The 21,754-nt window shown below is 32.7% G+C and overlaps 1 protein-coding gene across 1 annotated transcript; it reads right to left on the bottom strand.

Annotated features, from left to right (window-relative positions):
* Positions 1–12,383: 12,383 nt before the first annotated feature.
* HELRODRAFT_160467 (hypothetical protein) lies at positions 12,384–17,931 on the bottom strand (the record flags this gene model as incomplete). The annotated part of the gene is made up of 4 exons (XM_009017423.1): positions 12,384–12,433; positions 15,459–15,564; positions 16,971–17,158; positions 17,799–17,931. The coding sequence occupies 4 exons, from the start codon at positions 17,929–17,931 to the stop codon at positions 12,384–12,386; spliced, it is 477 nt and encodes a 158-aa protein (XP_009015671.1).
* Positions 17,932–21,754: the final 3,823 nt, after the last annotated feature.

Below are 21,754 nucleotides of genomic sequence, written 5' to 3'. Positions count from 1 at the left end.
GACAACAACACCACCCTCTCTCGCAATTTCACGCTGCAAGTCACCAGTTGTTGTCAATAAACAACTGAAACGACTACCGCATCGTTAACCACCGTTGCTGTTGTTGGTGCTGTTGCAAGTGTTGTTGCTGGTGTTGTTGTTGTTGCTGCTGCTGGTGTTGTTGTTGTTGCTGGTGTTGTTTCTATGGTTGGTGCCTTTGCTGTAGATATTTTTTGGCGCTGCTATCTACTTTCTTGCTTTTTTCATTTTCTTTTTGTAGAAGTTGTGCTGCCAATGATGCAGTTATAAAACGTGATGCTGTTTATTACTAAACATAATAAAATAATAATGTTATTATTTTTTAATTTTGTTGTGATTAAGTACATTAAACATAAAAATCATTGAAACTATTTCATGATTTCTATTTGGTAAAACATCTGATATTGTGTTATAGACATCCATGTGAGCATCTTGATTTTATTTTATATTTTTTGTTTATCTTGTGTTGACATGTTTGCAAAATTCGCAACTCTTCAATATAGCAAACAATTTCACAACAGCACAAGACATGCAGCGGACAAATACATCGTATGCAAATTGGCTACCTAATAACATTGCAACGAAATTTCCTATGCAAAAAATTCAACGAACGCAAAGCTAAATTAATGGCTTAAAAATACTAATGCTGAAACAACTAATCACCACTACGTGTCATCAGAGCGATTGTCCAAAACAACAATAACATCATCCACATCAACAAAAACAACATCATCAACATTTACAACACCATCACTAATGTATTTTGAATGGCATTATCTGCTCTGTTGTTTAATTCATCTTCCTCACCTATCTTATTTTAAAACCAAAAAAATACTCATAAATAATTTCAGAACATTCTAAATCTAACACAGGTAAGCAAGCTACATCCACATAAATGACTGCTGCATTAAATTTGATGCCCAAAACACCATCATCATCGTCAAGGACACCAGGAACTGGCAACAACATCCACACGTGAAATGACATCAACATCAACAACTGCCACAACAACATAATCAACAACTGCCACAGCCACAACAGAATGACATCAACATCAACAACTGCCACAACAATAACAACAACAACAGAATGACATCAACATCAACAACTGCCACAACAACAACAACAACAGAATGAAAATTAGCAACAAAAGAACAAACCCAAACGAAGACAAATCACATGAAATCCGTAGAAATAAAAAATGGTAATGCAAAAATAAAAATGCAAAGAGAACGATAATTGAGTTTGCGAGGTAACAAAGAATAAAAGAAGGAAATGAGCATAGAACAAAACAGCCATAACAGTAAAACAAAAAAGCAATGATGCGACGCAAACTTGTAAAAAATAATGATGAAGTATTCCGCATGGCTCTTTCGTGTGCCATGAAGACTCATGTTTGGATCAATAACGGAGTTGCAAGTCGAACTAGCAGATTTATTAAATACCTTTTTAAGTTGTTATCATTAGGATTGTGATTATGATTACAATCATGAATTCTCTACTACTTCTTCTTCTTCTTCTTCTTCTTTTTATTATTTAAAATAATGACGAAAAAATAACTACTTCATTATTGTCAATGGTAGTTAGTTGCAGGCACCACCAACCAATGAAACACCAGATGAACATCAGAAAAAACAACGTACAACTTTCGCGATGCCATTATGGTAGTTTCTTCAGGGCCATCAGAGAGAAGCAAAAAATATGCCATATTGTAAACTTAAAAATAAATAACTCAACCTTTAATTCATAGTAAAATTTATGATGTTATTCAGCCAGCACTCATGAATGATATAACCTCAAAACTTTGGGAGTAAACGACTAAATTTTAGTTAAGCACCAATTTCAAATTATATAAATAATCTTATACTTATGAGCAATAAGTTATTTGAAGGTAGTCATATATAATATTTTAACATATTTTGAAGTGTTGAAAATAAACTCAATTATTTCATTTGTTTAATTAGCACAGCAAGATTAAAAGTTTGAGCACATAGGCACAAAATTAATTAAAGTATCTAGATCAAAATATAAACCAAAATATATAAATAAAAATTTAAAGTACGCGATAAGTGCAAGTATGAAACTTTTTAAAAAAATTTGATCAAAACTTTCGAAATAATTCACCCCAACTCAACGAACTAATCACATTGGCTTGGTTAATGTGACAGACGGAGAAATTAAAATCATAGGAGTTTGCCTTGAGAACTGTTCATAAAGGATACATACATACATACATACATACATGCACACATACACACATTTGTGTGTGTGTGTGTGTATGTATGTGTGCGTGTGTGTGTGTGTGTGTGTGTGTGTGTGTGGTTTAATAGTGTTGGTAAATAAATGAACGTGCTTTACACACACACACAGACACACGAACGCGTACAAAAGTAATAAAATACATGTGTTATATATATATATATTCACATATATTAGCATAGATGATGTTGATATATATATAAAATTGACAAAACACAAATTCACACACCAATTTTTACACAAATCGTGTGCAAATTGAAACGAACAGAGCACCAAACAAAAATGCACACAAAGGCACAAACATACACAAACACAGACAAACACACGCACAGATATATGCACACATGCACACACAGACAAAGACACACAGAGGGAAACTGAGGAACAATTCAACAGCATCCATTCAGCAGCAACAAAACTCATCTAATCCTCAAACATTAGTTACGCCGTTTGTTACGTCACAGTTGGATGTGACGTCAGAGAGATGGACGATCAATTTATAACTGAGGCAATAACTTTGAACGTGTATGATATTGGTAATGCTCTTTTTCAGCAGAGGGCTCAGCAATGCTCGATGTTTTCTGCCACGTTAAACTTTAATAAAATTCTTTTTTTTTTTAATTTTGCGCTTCAAAATTTGTTACTGCGTTCAAACTGATGTTCGAACCAACTTTTTTCTGTTTTATTTGTTTGTTTGCTGTAGTTTTGTTTGTTTGATTTTCATTTGTTTATATTTTTTGTTTATATTATTTTTACCATTTATTTCAACTACTATTGTATCTAAAAAAAAGTTTCAAAATTAAGATATAATAAATTTGTGATGAAATCATTGAATGACAAGTATAAAAATTGAAAAACACAAAAACGTTTCGACCAGAAATTTTCTCAATTAAGCAATTAATACTCGGGTCCTCATTCAACCAACCAGCCAATCAACCTACCAACCAATCAACCAACCAACTAACAGACCAATCAACAAACTGAAGTCTCTTAAGAAACAACTGCTATACAAACTTAACAACAAATAATTAATTGGAGCAACAACAAAACAGATTTTAACACTAACAATAAGAAAGTAAAGATCAGCAATTAACGCAAACAATCGGCCCTGTTTAACAATGTCTTCTCACGAACATCAGCATGAATAAAAAAAAAATAAATAAAAGCGACACAGATAACATTGAATGATCAATAAGACACTATCAAAACGTTTCAAACGACAACTAAATGACAAAAACAACAACATTTTTTAGCATTATTTTCAACAACAATAAAAAACTCGTCCATTATACTTTTCATAAATATAAGCAAGAACAAAGTAATAAAATCATAAACAACAATGAAAAAACATTAAGAGCAACAACAACAACATCAACAAAAGAACAACAATAGCAACAACGACATCATCATCATCAACAACATTAACAACAACAACAACATCAACAACAACAATAACAACAACATCAACAACAACAGCATCAAAAAACAACAAAAAAATTAACAACAACATAAACAACAACGACAACAACATTAACAACAACAATCATGACAACAACATCAACAAGACGGTGACAAAGATCAAAATATCAAAGATGATGTTGGTACTACTATAAAACAAATATATGAATGGAAGAACGATTGAAAAAATGGATGAGTGAATGAATGTATGAGTGAGTGAGCAATTCAATGAATGAATGTGAAAGTATGGATTGAAATTTGAATAATATTCGCAAGGATCGATACATTAGCGTGATCCAAGCAATAACATCGCATGCTTCATGTCATCATTCTACAACTAATCTTTTATTTTTAACCTATCATTTTAAATGTCTGCCTTCCTCTATGAGTGCTCTTCCTATGTGTATGTGTGCGTATGTTTGTGTATGTTTACGTAAGATTGTGTATGTATGACTTGCATTGTTTAGTAAAGGGCTGTGTTTGTATGTGTGTTTGTATGTGTGTGTGTGAGTATAAATGTTTGTGTGCGTACGTATTGGCGATTTGAACATATCCATGCGCTTGTGTGTCTGAATTTAAGTATGCGTGAATGTGTGCGTGTGTGTGCGTGTGTGTGAGTCGTTTTTTTATGTGTTTTTGTGAGTTTGATGCTTCTTTTGATGTGTCTGTGTTGAGTTTGTGCGTAGATCAGTGTCATTGGATCTATATTCAACGTGCACGTGTGCTTGAGTTAAAGTGTGGAGGCGTTCATACGAGTTTGTGAACTCTCCAAAAGATCATCCCAAGTATCATTTGTTAATAATAGTTTCAGGCTTTATATACTAACAGTTCATTTACAATCTAATTTCGAATGCTTTTTTTAATCTCAACAGCAACGTGGGGAGCACTTGGAGAAGGTCACTTCTCTGGCCGTGGATGGCCAACTTCATAAGGAAATAAAAATGAAAAAAAGAAAAAAAATAGAAAAAATGGTAAGATAGAAAAAAGTGATAAAAAAGAATAAAAGTGAAAAAGAAATAAAAGAGAGAGAGAGAGAGATAGAGAGAAGAAAAATTGAAATGAGAGATACCTACGTTCAGACGTGTAACATTTGCGTAATGTTAGTTAGGTAGGCTATCCTTTAAATTTCTCGCATGCATCAACCAAGCAACCGACCGACTGCCATCCCATCCCATCCCATCAATTGTCCTCGTTGGCGTTGAAAAACGACGTGAGGTAACAGACGATAAGTAACATTTATGAAGATACATACGTATGTATAATAAAGGAAAAACAAGTAGAGAGAGAGAGAGAGAGAGAGGAAGAAAGAGAGGAGAGACAGAGGTGTAAAAGAGAGTACCGGTGTTTGAGACTACACGGGCGGATCATGTAGGATGATTGTTGTTGTTGATATCTTGATTAATAGAAGTTAATGGCATCATTTCTCAACAGATAAGTTTATGCATATGGATACAATAAGCACACAAATATGATATACGCCGTGCATACATACACACACGGTACAAGTCAGAGTACGAGGCATGAATACGCGTAGAGATACAAACAGCAGTACAATGTACACACGTACATACATGTACACTAACATTCACTGATGCATACATAAATAAATAAACAAATTTAAAAAATTATATTAATAGAGAGGTTGAAACAATTATACACCGATGTCAAACTCACAAACACATGCACATATACATTCACACACACTTCCCATGCCTCTAAACACGCACACACAGGCACGCAAATAAGAAAAAATGCAAATAGATCAAACAGGCAATTACTGTACACGTATTCGTGTCAAAAAATTTTTATATGGTAATATTTTAAGTAACAACAAATTTCAAATCAAATGTATGCCGCACGGTTTCAGCATCAATGGTGGCACGAGAATGCTCTGGCACAACTGTGCCTAAGTGTGTGTGTGTGTGTGTGTGTGTGTGTGTGTGTGTGAGGTTGAGGTTTGTGTTTAGATACATACCCACATTTTGTGGTGGTGGATTGTGGTTTCCTCGTAATTATAATCTAACTCAACTTTATTATATGCAAATTTATATTGCGCTATAACTTTTACTCATTAATACATTCGGCAACGTTTATAGAAAATCATAATATTTACCTCCTCCTCCCCCCCCCACACACACACACACAAACAAACACACAAGCACACAAACTTGATTAGTTATCAATACATATTTACGGGCGATATTGCACTCCTTATAAAGCGTATTATTATGAGTCTGCACAGTTTCAACAGCTCTTGTATGTTTCAAAGTGTCGAAATCGCTTGCATGTTCTGAGATTTCTGAAATGAGTACACTGTGCATTGTATATTTATATATTTTAAACGCTGGATTGGATTTTGTAGCAATGTTCGTCTAAGTTTGTATTTCAGGTGCTAAACAATTGTTTTGCATCCGTGTTTGAATTTTTTGTTAGCATTTGCAAGTGTGCGCATTGTAACACACGCGTCTACGCTACAAATCTTCTCTTCCTATCAATGCATTTATATTTGTTTGTATTTGATCTACAAATAAGTTCTTAGCACAGTTTGTATATCCAGATACGTGTATCTAGCATTTGTTTGATACACTTGTTTCTAAGCTGCACTTTATATCCGTAATATAATTGTATTGTTGGCAACGTTTGTAGGTAGCAGATCGCCTGCACGACTTCCCTGCCACTACAAACAATAACATTTTGATAAAGAAGTGGAACATGAATGGAGACATAAAATAATGGTCGGTTATGTCACAAAAACATGACAATGACGTCAACATCTTCATCTTCCGTTCAATTATTCTCGCCTGCTCATCATCAACAACATTGTGTTGTTGTTGTTGCTTGAAATTTTCATATTAGAAAAACTTTTGTATTGAATAAAATGATATTTTGAGTGTATGTTTTCATCAATTTTTTCATGCATATTGTTAATTTATTACTTTTTATGATCATTCCCAAAGCTGTTGACACAATGTTTTTGTGATATATTTGTTTGAATGGATGCGACATGTCGAGCAGCACAATTGAACAGCATGAAAAGCAGCATGAAGAACAATATGGAGAACAACGCGGAGAGCAACATATTTTAGTATTGTTGCAACCAACTGTATCAGTTCTTCATTTCATATTAAAGCTGTCGTCAACATCTCAAATTAATATTTCTTCCAACGAATGAAAGGAATGAAACAGAGGAAGCTACAATTGATCGAAGAAGCATTTTGGCATTTGAATAATTACAGAATGTTTTGAGACATTTGCTGTTTGATCTTAAACTCTTCTTTCTGATAGCATCTTCATCATTTGTCTTTTTCGTCATGGCTGTCACCATCATCGTCATCATCATCATCATCATCATTGTCTCCAGTATCACCATCACCATCATCATCGTCATCGTCATTATCATCATCATCATCATTACCATAGTTTCCAGCATCGTCATCATTACCATCCTCACCATCTTCATCATAAGAACAATCATTGTTTTGCTATTTGAATGCACTGCATTTAGATGATCGTCTCATGGAGATAGTTTTGAAAAGGCAGTCAAATAAATAGAGCAACAAAACTCTTTCATCGAGTATTCATTCATTCATTCACTCATTCACTCTGCGTTAATTCAAAAGACTTTTTTATTATTTAGTTTGTTCGTTTTTATTTGTCCATTCGTATTTTGTTAGTTTATTTTTGTTTGATTTTGTATCATCTGTTCGTTCATTTAACTGTTTGTTCATCTATTTGTTTGTTTGTTCGTTCGTTCGTTTGTTTTCTTCCTTCTTTTTCGTTCATTGCTTTTTGTGACAGTGAGACATTATAAAATCATCAGCTGCGTATAGAAAAACAGCGTGCAATTATTTTATCTCTCTATTTATTTTGCTTCTTTCAAAGTTTGTTTGTTTGTTCACATATATATTTGTTTACTTATCCGTTTATTTGTCTATCCATGTTGCTTTTTTATTATTTGTTCATTCATTCATTTATTTTTATTCATTTCTTTTTCATTTTCGTTCCTTGATTTATTCGTCCGTTCATTCATCTGTGTTTTTTATCATTCCTTCATTTGTTTTATAAATCGCTCTTTTATTTATCAACAGATTCATTCATTTATTTTATCGTTTGCCCTCTCTTTTATTCATATTATTTGTTCTTTCACTTGAGCGTTTATTCGTTTCTTTTTTCGTTCTCTCACTCGGTCAAATTTTTATTATTACAATTATAATAACAATTATTAGTATAATTATTATTGGCATTTATAATAATTTCTTTTTAGCACTTTTCGTTAAGTTGAATGAGCATTTGAGTTGTGTCGCCTGGCTTATCTCTCTCTTGCATCTTCCTTTTTATCTTTTCTTCTCTTTTGCTGCCTTTATTTTATGGTCATGCATGGATGGCTTGCTGCTGATGTCCACTTTGTTTATGCTGTCTGCCCACATCATCTCTTTCCACGGCTCCCAATGTTCCATAGTAACTCTGCTTACTTTTAAACGTATTCTTGTTTATTTTGTACGTGTTGCAAGTTGGATTGTCTTTGTAATTCGCTAAATTAATTCGGCTGCTTAAGATATGATCCTTTTTTTAATTCAAATTTAGATTTATAGTTTTCTAATTTTTTACGATGTCACATTTTTATCACTAAAAAGTTGTTGATATTAAATTATTATATCAATATTAAGTTCAACGTGTTGAGTTTGAAGATGAGTTTAATGTCTCTACTTTTCATAGTTGTACTCTTTTTGCAATGTAGGTTTCAACATAAGCAGATATGACGTGACATGGCGTACCGAAAATCCATGTGAATCATGACCGCATCATACACTTTTGTTTTGCGTGTAGCCGGCAAGCATCTCAACGCAAGTTTCATATTTTTTTCCATATTTTTAACATAATTGATTTTTAAACTAATTGATTTTGAAAGTTCATTTAAATAAAATTTTGTTTGTAAGCCGTTACAGATGTTAATTCCTGAAAGCATTTAGATCATAAAAGACATTAAAGTCTCTATGTTTTTTAGGGCACCAACACACATCCACGCATCAATTGGATTCAGTTTTTCATGTGACGATTTGTTTCGGGACTTGTTTATAAACGTGTTTAATTTAAGTTATCTTTTAAAATACTACCGATCTATATGGAGAGTTTAAGAAAAGTTTCGAAAATTTATAGAAAGTCTCCTAATTTCAAATTTAACGCATTTAAATGACACATTTAAAAAATATCCTTTTAAAATAAGAAGATATTTTTCACTAAAATGAATCAAGTAGATATTTATTGTCCGCGAAAAATAAAGAGATTTATATCTATAATTGTACTAGTAACAAAAAATCAATAACATAAACAACAGTAAAAACAATGACATCAGCAACGTTAACAACGACATCTCAGCAACAGCAGTAGAAGCCGCAGTAGCAACTGCACTAGCCACAACAACGTTAGCCACACCAACAATGCTACTAATATAAATATTGTTGTAAGCAATAAACATTACACTTCTAGAAATAATTGCAGTTAACCGGAGCATAAAAATATTTAATCTATTTACCCAACGATCCAAATGTTTCTTTGCCCTAACTTGACATGCTATTGCTATTGTTGCACGGCGTTGGCAGCTTTTATTTTCAACTGCGTTTTCAAAACTATTTATTATTTTTAGTAAAAAAATTAATTTTAAATAAATTAAAAATTTTTAAAAAATTTTATTTTTTTTAAATAATTGTGGATTATTTAAAGTTATCGGTTAAGCTGTATAAATATAATTTTTTCGATAGGACTAAAATTTTAAAACGGTCTAACCTCCAAAACAAACTTCTCAATTTAATTTTTTGATATAAAGTTTACATTGTTTTACATTAGAAACGTTTTTGTAATCTTTACAAGTGATGGCATATAATGGCCAACACTAACAGATACCCTCTGTCTCTTTGTAATACTTTCTGTATGGAATGAGTGAGTGAGTGAACGAACGAATGAACAAATAAACGAATGAACGAATGAATGAATGAACGAATGAACGAATAAATAAACAAATGATTGAATGAACGAATGAATGAAAGAACGAGACAAACAAACGAACGAACGAACAACCCCAGCCACGTCAACATTATTTCATATTCAACGTATAAATTTGGGTCAAGAAATCTTTCGATGTAAACTATACACAAAAAGATAGAACGAGTAGAATAAGTTTCAAAAACTGCTTGAATAAATAGAAATTTGTTCTAAAAAATGATCCTACTCACTCGTTGAACACACAATTACTTCAAAAGAGTCAATATTAAATAACATGCAGTCAAAGTTTCAGCATACGGTCACAGAAAAAAAACACAGCACGTACATTTGCACACCCAAGAAACATGACGCACAACAACACACAACAACACACAACAACACGCAACAATACAACACTCAACAAAAGACAACATGCCCTACAAATTAAGTCAGATTTCAATCATGATGAGAAACACACACACACACGCACGCACGCACGCACGCACGCACGCACGCACGCACACACACATACACGATACATAGGACAAAGTATCGTTGTTTTTGAAAGAATAATCCACTATATCAACGTTTCATCAAATTGTAAACTTGTTTGCAACGCAAAAAATAATCAACAGAGTCGTCAGATTTGCGTGTGTGGGACTTAGTGGAGGTTATGGAATGTTTTCAATCGGTTTATAAACCACACGAGTTTTTCCTATACCAACCAGATTTTCATGAACATTGATTTCAGCTGTTATCAACAGTTATTAAAGTTAGCATTTCATGAGTTTTGTGGTGAGTGACGAGACAACTGTTTGTACATTTGTAAGATCAGATAAAAATCAAACTTATGATCGAAAATAGTGGCGACTAATTGGTTGATATCAACCAGTGGTCAGGATGTCACCACGAAAACAATAATAGAATGAAAATGTTCGAATGTGAATGCTTTTTTTATCTATCTTCGTCATCAAAGTTGTCATTTTCATAACCAATAATATTTTCATCATCATCTCCGTTATCATCATTACTGTTATCATCACTATAATTGTTGTTATCATCATCATCATCATCTTTGTTATGATCAATCATCATCCTTTGTTGTCATCATCATTATCATCATATGTTGTTATCATTATTATCATCATCACCATCTGTTGTTATCATCATCATCATCATCTGTTCCTATCATCATCATCGTCATCATCATTTTCTTTGGCATCGTCACCTGAATCTTTCACATTGTCATCGTTAACATAGCTCTCGGCAAGAACGTCACTTTCATAATATCTTCGTCACCCCATGTCGTACTATTACCAATCATTATCATAATTCGTCACCATTCATTATTGCCCTGTTTCCACCATTGTCACCACCATCATCATCATCATCGTCTTCGTCGTCGTCCTCGTCATAATCATCGCCATAGCCATCACCACCAACGCTATGATTTAATTATAAGAGAGAGGTCATCTATGCAATTAATAAAACACCAACAGAACTTACCAAATGAAGAAGAACAGTTTAAGAATGGAGAAGAAAGTTTAGAATTAATATTTTATTCAAAATATTTTCATTTGAAATCACTTAAATTATTATTTTATTTCTCGTTGTAAAAAACCAAAATTTTAGTTATCCATTATTTTCTTTTATTTTTTTTTGCTTAGAATCAACTCTACAGAGCCAGCTGCTCAGTGAGTGATACTTTCTATAAAATATAACTTCTGAAGATTTAATTGATTGTTTGAATGTTTGTTGCATGTAGTATTGAACATTGTCAGCCAGGTATGATAATTAAATTTGGTTTGAATAAATTTATTGAATTTTAAAATTTGATGAAATTTTCAAGCATGAAGACATCTTTTTCAAAGATTAGACACGTACGCTAGCATTTGATCAACGATAGATATACAAGAATCTGGGTGTTGATGAAATAAGTCAGATGAACTGTTAAATATTTTGTAATAAACTTTACAAAATATATTTCGACACGTAAGAGCAGTAGAGAAACAAAATGCTAACAATAGACAGCACGGCTATTTCAGTACTTCGGTACAAATTTGGCATTGTTGAATGATCAAAACAAATTCTGGGAAATAAGAAACAAACCGAAAAAAGCCGAACATGGACGCCATGCTTCCTCCAAGAGCGAATTTTGAAAGATAGATCAACTCCAAGGAAAAGATGTTGGTAAAAGTGAAGGATACATTGAAAAAAGGCAACATTTTAAAATATTTATACAATCATACCTCATACCTCATAGACATTAATAAATAGAAGATAAATACATGGAACTAGTTAAGCAGAATGAGGACAACGAAACAATGCACTTCACTCTCCAAACTACTAACATTACAATAAAGAGGAGATAAAAAGTGAAATGATAGAAAAAAAACTTTTGTTTCATGAACAGTATTGTGCGTGTATGAACGATGCAGATAACACCCAATCGTGAAATGGTAGGTAAAGAATCCTAACAATCATTTAGTTAAATTCTCGAATGTGGATGCAGATGTTATATATAACGCAATAGATGAGGGAATTTTATTATTTGTGAGTTTTTCATCTTGTGAGTGAGTATCGTGTAAGTGAGCACAGTAAAAATTCAATAACAGAAAGTGACTGTTGGAAAGTTATTGTCTTCATTTGGGTTCATTTGTTCACTCGGTTCATGTTTCATATGATGCAGTGCGAATGTTAGTGGCCGAGTTGCGAGGCTCTGCTGATGTTGTGATGGCATGGTGATGTGATGTCATGATGTCATCATGATGGTATGATGTCACGGTGATGTGATAATGTGATGTTATGATAGTTTAGTGGGTGTGAAATGTTTGAGTTGGTTTCACCCATGATGGAAATGTTTGCATTTAAAAAAAATAATAATAATAACAAATAACATCAAAAATTAATGAACAAAATAAACAAATAAAAATCACCAAATAAAATAAAAATATTATTTATATCTACTTTATATTACATTAATGATACACATTAATGATACATTAATGATATACAATAATGCAAAGTAGTATCTATCCACAAATCTGCTTATGACTGAGCAAGCAAAACACGAACTGTGGGAATAAAACACGGAAGATTGAAAAGGCAGACGGACGGACAGACAGACGAATAGACAGACAGACGGACAGGCAAGCAGGCAGACGGGAGAAGAGAAACTGATAGAGATACGTGTATAGATTGCAGGATTGATGTTCAGCCTTCGACTTGTGTGTTTCGCCAATAATTGTTTCTGATTGCAATCGGTATGTACGCTCTTGGAAACAAAAATTATTTATTTCGTCCTTTTTCCATACATAAACGATGATATATAAACGAATGTGATTATTTTTCTATTAAGATTATATTGAAAATATTTTTTATTTATGTCCTCTGTTTTTTATTTATTCAATGACTAAATGTGATTTTTTTTATGTAATATTTAAAAATAAGTTTTTGTTGTGATAGATTGTTTTGATTTGTGGAAAGTTCACCAAATTTTAATGGAAAAAATAACGGAAAATAAATGAATGGAATGAATAAACAATCGTTCCTCTGACTGATCTTCCTGATTGCACAAATAAATTATACGCCTCCCCCAGCATATAAACATCCAATGAAAATGAACTTTCATTTGTAAATATTTTTTTCAAAAAATTATACATTCTTCTTATGAACTGTAAAACTTATTTTCAATTCGTATTCTTGTTTGGCTCTTTGTTATCGTAAATGTGGATTGTGGATGTGTCGGAAATGTGGATACTCCTTACGACAGCAGTGACGAATGTTATTTTCTTCATCAAATAAAACAATTTGTTACCCTTCAACGTCATCATCTTCCTTGCATATCGTAATGTTATAAAACATTACGATCAATGTTATTTTGTTGATGCTAGGTTTAAAAACTCCACTAAGGTCAATAATTGTAATAATTTAACTGCAAAAATTAGAAAAAAAGAAAGAATGAGAGAAAGAGTAAGAGAGAGAAAGGAGAGAGAGAGAGAGAGAGAAAGAGGGAGGAAAGAAACAGCAGAAGAGCGGAAGAGCGGGAGAGTAGCGGCGAGGAAGAATTAATATGATTGCTTGGATGGCAGTTGGTTTGTCTAATCTCCTTGGGGGTTTATTTTCCATTTGATTTCGTCTTACGCTCGCTCTTGTATCGACATTTTTATTTTTAATAGGTTTGTCGACTTTGAATTAATGAAACATGAAAGACGTTAATTTTTTTTATTTGTTGGCAATGCAAAAATGTTCAGTAAATCTGCAAAATCTTCATTACAAAACGCTTCATTTTAGTAGATTATCATTTTTACAATTTGATTCCAAAGTTTAAAAAAATAATTTAAAACAATTATTCTAATGATTTCGTGTCAGCGCATTTAAATTTAACCATTTTATATATAAAATTAACGATTAATAAGTGATAATTTTTGAATTCATTTTGTCGTGCGCTATTTGGACGGGTCACCAAAAGTGTCAATACCCTTAGTAGCTAATATCGTGCGATCACCTGGTTCGAAAGCTATTTGTTCGTAGCTCTAACGACAATCATGTCTTTTTTCTGTGTTTGATGCAATGCCTGCTTGCGTGCGTGTAAAATACATGTATGTATGTGGTACGTACGTCCTAAGAGAGAGAGAGAGAGAGAGAGAGAGAGAGAGAGAGAGAGAGAGAGAGAGAGAGAGATGTAGAGATGTTATACATACAAAGTCTTTCTTTTTGTCAGGAAAGTTTAATGGTACGCAACAATGCATTAACTTCACGACGACTGTTAGAGCTGTATGAAAAAATCCCGGATTAATTAAAATGAGAAAAACAAATCAATTAATTTAGAGTAATTTAACAGATAAATAAAATTTTAGCGTTAATTATTTTGTTTTCTAACATCACATAAAATTACATATTTAATACAGTACAAATGACATATTTTTATTTCTTCGAAGTCACTTTTATATTTCCTAAATTTTAATTTACTATTTTTGTTTGCATTTCATTTGTGGTACACCAAAAAATTGATTAATTTTTAACAAAATTGGATTTAAAATTTTTTCTCTATTCTTTGTCATCTTAAACAAAATATTCCTTAATTTTTTGTTTGTTTTTTTTTTAAATTTTTTTACACATTTGATAATTTCGAAATCGTTGCTTTCACCCTTTTTGTGCTTCTGATTTGTTATTTTAAATAGGCTAGGTTTGTAAAATTCTACACAGGATGGACCGTCAAAATGTGAAATGGAATGCTGGAGTAAGCATCATAGCATCGCACTGCAGTTTGGTTGAAGAGAAGGCTTATAAACATGACGTCACGGGTCGGAAATTAGTTTGTCACTTTTAAACTAGTCATTTTTCACTAACAATGCACTCAATTATATTATATATATTATATTATAATAATAAAATAATGATGTATAATATTATATACAATGTAATATATGACATAATTAAAGCCAGCCTAATTACCATTATCCACATAACCATTATCAACATCCTTGTTATCAACATCATTGTAATGATCGTCATCATCATCATCATCATCATCACCATGGCAATCATCATCATCTTTATCATCATCATCACCATGATCATCATCATCGTCATCAACATCATCATCATCATCATCATCACCACCATCATCAATAAACCACTACTGCAGTCGTCAACATTATCATCGTTATTCTCCTCCTCATCATCATCATCATCGCCATCTCATCATCATCATCATCATCATCATCATCATCATCACTAACTGAGTATGGTGAGTCTGAATGTGTGTTTGGGTGGATCAGACCTCATAGTTGATAGGAACCTTTTGGTACCAGCGAATGGTTCTTTTAGTTTTCTCATGATGTTAATCTGATCACATTTAAATTATTTTAAAGCATTATTCATGTTAATTTCCAATAATTTTGAAACTTTTGAAAAAATTTCGTAGTTTATAATATGAGATACAGAATTTCATTCAATTAAAGCGTTGCACATTGCAGAAGAATAAATTCTTAAACACAGATATTGCAACTTTTTATGCGGCAAAACATTTTTTTGTTTTTTTTTTCTCCACATTACATAATAGGAAATTAAAAACATTCATTTTGATCTTGTTTTATTAAAAAAAACTCTGAACTAACTAACTGACTGACTAACGAAAACAAACTTTGTTGCACTGTTGTGTTGCATTAGCAATTTTTCCCTTATAGTTACCACCATCAGTTCATCTTTTTAACTATCACTTTCATCACCACCACCACCTTCTTCCTCTCTCTCTCTCTTTCTCTTCCTCTCTTTCTCTCTCCCTTTTATGTCATTATTCTCTTCCTTATCATTTTATTGTTGTACTCATTATCATATATCATGAGTAACATTTAAATTAATATCATATTATCAACATCATTCTCGTTCATCATCGTCGTCGTCATCCTAATTTCAATGCTATACCCTATTCATCATTCTGATTATAAATATTATCATAATTATCATCACTATTTTCACTATCTTCATCACCATTTTTGATGTTGTAACTCAATTTATCAATTTTAATCGCAAGTTAACTGTGGTAGAAACTTAATGAAAAATAATTGAAAATGTAAACTGAATAGAAGACTTTGATGTTTTTAATAATTTTTTTTCTATAAATAAAACATGAAAAAGAAGAATACTAAAAAATTAATTTTTGTTCAAAATTTTTTTATTAAATAGTTTTTTAAAAATTCCGAATTTTTCAATGGCTTGTTTATATAATTCTGACGTGTTTTCTGCCATAAATGTTGTGATGCCGTTATAATCACTCCTGTATCTTTATAAGCATCGATCATTGCAATCGTCATTATGATCATTGTTTCGGCCGGCACTCACCAATTGACATCATCTACACATCACCTCATCCTCCTTCTCCTCATCCTCATCATTATCATCATCATTGCTATCATCAATGTCATCATCATTAAAATCATCGTCACTGACATAGTTTGTGAATTTTAGTAAATTTTATATTCATCGCATACACCACAATAATGACCACATATCATCATCGCCACCATCATCAACGCTATCATCCTCATCATTATCATCACCATCGTCATCATCATCGTCATCACATCACAATAATGACCACATATTATCATCGCCACCATCATCTTCGCTATCATCATCATCACTATCGTCATCATCATCGTCATCATCATCGTCATCATCGTTATCACCATCATCATCGCTTTCATCATCACCGTCATCATGGTCCTTCATTTACCTAACGTGCAACTGACCTTGACCTCCTCGTTAAGCTGCCTCTTCACCCAGATGAGAGGGTTGACGAAGAGATTCAGTTGCTGGACGTGGAAGGAACATTCGAGAACGATGGTCTCCTCCCTGGCCGCTATTATCGTCTGATCCCTCGTCAGCACCGAGAAGTTCGGAGAAGCTGCTTTGAGATGTTGTGGTTGGAATGGTGTGGCTGGATTGATGTGGTTGGTACGTTGTGTTGCAATGATATGGTTTGGAAGTTGTGTTTGGAATGGTGTTCATGTTTTCATAGTTGACGATGATGCGACTGACATGTTCATTCATTTGGTAATTGTGTAAAGGTGTTGGTTTTATAAAGCTGAATTAATATTGTATCAAAAATTATTTTATGATAATGAATTATGAACTATTTAATGAATAAATTTATATTAGATAAAATTCCGTGAATTAAAAATGTTGAATATTATTTCTACTGAAAGTTATTCTAAACGAGAAGCAGTGCCTGCTACGAAGAAGTATTGCACTGTCAGATTAATAATGCATACGACGATCAAGAATGTGCCAGCGGTTCTTTTGAAAGTGACATCCTCAAAATTGAGAAAATAAAAAATAAAAAAATATTCAAAAAAAAACAAAGAAAAAAAATTCTAACGAAGGAAATGGAACAAACAACGTCACGCGTGTAGAAAAGGTTACATGTTCATAATTCATTCGGCGAAAGAAAGACATAAAGCAGCGTTTGATGCCTCAGAGCGCTTAAGCAAACATTTAATTTTCACAGACACATGCATACACACACACACATACACACACACACACACAAACACACATAAATACTCTTCTTCACGTACGAATATACCAGACTTCCGTACAAACATGTGAAACATACGGCAAGTGCCTGAGATCTACATGGTCTTGTATTAAATGGACCTTGTCATGTGGAGTTGTACTGTGACATGTTTGTATGTAGAAACATGTTTGCATGTTTATATATAGAAATACGTATGCACGTTTGTTTGTAGAAACATGTATGTTTGTATATAGAAAAATGTATAAATGTTCATGTATGTTTGTATATAGAAAAATGTATAAATGCTCATGTGCATGTATGTTTTTATGTAGAGATATGTGTGTATGTTTGTGTTCATGGATGTATGAAGAGATGTTTCGATAAGGGCTTATTAACATGTTGTATAGTTAAAAAAAATGTCAAACACGTATGAAGGATAAACTCGAATGTGAAAATAATTGATACTGCGATTTTGAAAACTTTTGGTAACATACATCCGTTACAAGAAAAATAAAAGATGATGATGTCTATAAACGACAAAGTAATTGTAAAACAAATTAATACTCAAATATCCTATGTCTGCAAGATGTGCGTAAGAATCCGACATTCCTCTTCTACATGTACGTACACCATCACCCAAAAATACAACCCAACCTAATTAGTTGTAATACATTTTTATAAGAGCATTTTTTAAAAATTACTTACTCCAACAAACACTTTTGGAGAATTATATTGAATAAAATCATTTTAATAAATTTGTAAAAGACCATTTAATGAAAAACTATGAACATGTGGCGCAGCGTGTATGTTGCCATCATTTGGTTCTTTCTTGCGTGACAATAACATGCTACTGCTTTCCACAGCTCAATCCATCGCAATATTTCCAAACTCTGGTGAAAATTTTCTAATAAAGAGATGCATTGACAGGGGGCAGGGCACAACGAAGTAGTTTATTCAATAAAGAATATGAAATAATAATGATTTAAACGTGTCCGTGAGGTTCGAAATTGAAAGAGAGTGCATGTTAGGAGGCTGGCTTCTGTGCCAGGAACGTACCGCGGATATTTGCATTAATAATTGTATCATGTGACTGTACATGAGAGATGGCACTTGCTTGTGTGGTTCACCTTGTTTGTGTGGCAACGCTTCATTTCTCTCTTCATTCAACTCTGTTTATTAAGTTATTCAATTATTCAATTATCATTTTTTGGAATGTGTCTATTTGTACCAGTATGTCTTAATATAACACTCAAAAATTGATTTTAAAAACCGAAATCAATGTATAAAAAATATTTCATTCAACTACATTGGACCATCCTCAGCCAACCAACCAACAACTAACCAACCAACCAACTAAACAACCAGCCAATCAACTAACCAACCAACCAACCAGCCAGCCAGCCAGCCAGCCAACCAACCAACCAACCAATCAATAAATTACATTCAACCAACAAAACAATCATAACAATATCACAGCCAAACAATTATACTGTACACATAAACACAATTCACCAAACAACATGTACTGCCCACAGCTATGAATGAAACGATCAACATAAATTACACAATACGTTCAATCAACCAACCAATCACTTTTGTTTCTCAACGAAACCAACACATGCACACGTGAATGAAGTAACAAGGGGAAGAAGAAAAGGCAGGTTCAATTATTTCTGAAGCATTTATAAGCCGAGTGTTCATGTTAGCACTCCAGTGGCTTTAAACAACAAACAATTACGTTAGCTCTCCATTACATATTCACGCATCCTTTATATCAGCGTGCATTTATCCTGATCTATGTGCCGCTCGCCTGTCTGCTCTTTCTCTCTCTCTTTCTCTCTCTCTTTTTCTCTCTCCCTTTCCTTCTCTCACTCTCTTTTTGCCTTGCTTCACTGTTTTCTTGCGCAATTATTTCAACTGAAATTGATATAATTTCTATACTTAATTTATTTATTTATTTAGTGTTTGTTGTCAGACAAATGAACAACAAATTTAAATGCATTTAAACATGAAAATTAACCTATTAACCTTCCGTTTAAACTTCCGGTTTCGCGAACAAATTCACGAATTCAGACTACACTGAACGTGCAAGAGTAGGAGTTGAGTTTATGAACTGTATTTTAATAAAAATGTACTCCAACCACCCATTCGTCCCGTTAAATAATTCATCATGCCAGGACAATCATTTGCGGTCGTGACGTCATAAATATTTTATAAAGCAATAACATCGTCAAATTTGTCACGTGACAGTTTAAAAAATAATTTAAACGTTAACTGTTTTTTTTACTGTGAATTAATGAAAAACTAATGGAGGTATTATTATTTAGTGGCAATTTTAAAAATTTACTAAAATTGTATGTCAATTTTTTATAAAATTTCATGAACTTTGTGGTAGGTAGTCCACCTCTCGTCATATTGCGTTCAGATCATGTCTGATGTCTGGCCAGTTGTGTCTTCTTCCGTCTGTCCTGCTTTGTCTTTTTCATTTGTTGTTTCTCTTTCTTGTTTTTCAATTGATTTTATACAAGTTTTTTTATTAACAGTTATTGAAAAATGTTAAGAAATTCATCTCATCGATTTATAATAAATGATCTTTCTTAAGGTTACTGCATATTCGTAAGCATTGTTGCCACCGTTGACATACTTTTCCACTTTTTATTTTTTAATAATATTCAACTTTCATTATTGAAATTGTTTTAATTAAAAAGTTATCTCTCTTTATTATAACAAACAACCTTGATTAAGTATAATGCTTTGATGTGCGTGTTTGTGTGTGTGCGTGTTTGTGTGTTTGTGTGTGTATATGTATGCGCGCGCGCGCGCGCGCGAGTGTGTGTGTGTGTGTGTGTGTGTGTATGCGTGTGTTGTCTCCTTGTTAATATTTTTGAGTTATTTAATTTACTGCGATTTAGTAACAAAATCGTTTAACATGTAGTAAGACAACATTATGACTGAATATTTCAATTTTTACGAAAACATTCATAATAGTTTTTTTTGTTGTTGTTGTTATTGTCTGAAAAATTTATTTCTCTTTAAAAATTAAAAACTCAAATTTCAAAAAGCTGTGACGTCATTTTTGACGTCAGCATCATCATCTGGTCGTCCTAATCTATAGCATCATTATCATAATCATCAGGATCATCATCGCCACTTTCACAATGGTCATCATAACACCCACCATAATGATCCTCACCATCATTTTGATCCACATCACCATCATTAATTTCACCATAATCATAAAAATTATTCACCTCACTCACCAACTACTCCAACATCACCATCAAAAAATGCACTCCTCCTCCTTCTTCTCAAGTGACAATTTAATTCTTTTATTAATGGCTTCATTTATTTTCCTTACATCATCATCATCATTTTCCGTCCAAGTCAATACTTTATCAGTCAAACGCCATGTCATTAACCGTCATCGTCATCATCTTACTCATATTTATTATCATCGTCATGATAATGATCAAAACGTTCGTCATCATCATTATCATGTCTACCAGCATTATTCTTATTATGGAGACCATTTATAAGTTTAGCGTCAAATTGTCTTTCTTAGAAGGATGATGATGACGACGATGATGAAGAAAAAGAAGATAATGACGATGTTGATGATGACGATGATGACGATGATGATGATGACGATGATGATGACGATGATAATAAATGTGAGAATGATTATGATATCATCAGCAAAATATAATTATAAAAATTACCAACTTCCTCTTTGTCACTATCAAGAAAATTTATTTATCACCATCATCGTCATCATCATCGTCGTCGTCTGCACCATCATTGTTACAATCATAATCATCATCACCGTTGTCATCATCGTCATCATCGTGGTGGTTTTGAACTTGTCTTGCTTGCATCAAAGCCAAAAGCGTCATTGCAATTATTTTTTATTATCACTTTCATTATGTCCTGTGGTATTGATCTTGTCATCTTCATCACCATTATCATCATCATTTTCTTCCCACCCAGCAATCACGCTCCTATCTTTTATCTACATCC

The sequence above is a fragment of the Helobdella robusta genome, assembly GCF_000326865.2.
Source record: "Helobdella robusta unplaced genomic scaffold HELROscaffold_2, whole genome shotgun sequence".
Lineage (NCBI taxonomy): Eukaryota > Metazoa > Annelida > Clitellata > Rhynchobdellida > Glossiphoniidae > Helobdella > Helobdella robusta.
This window is presented reverse-complemented; position numbering and strand designations above follow the sequence as displayed.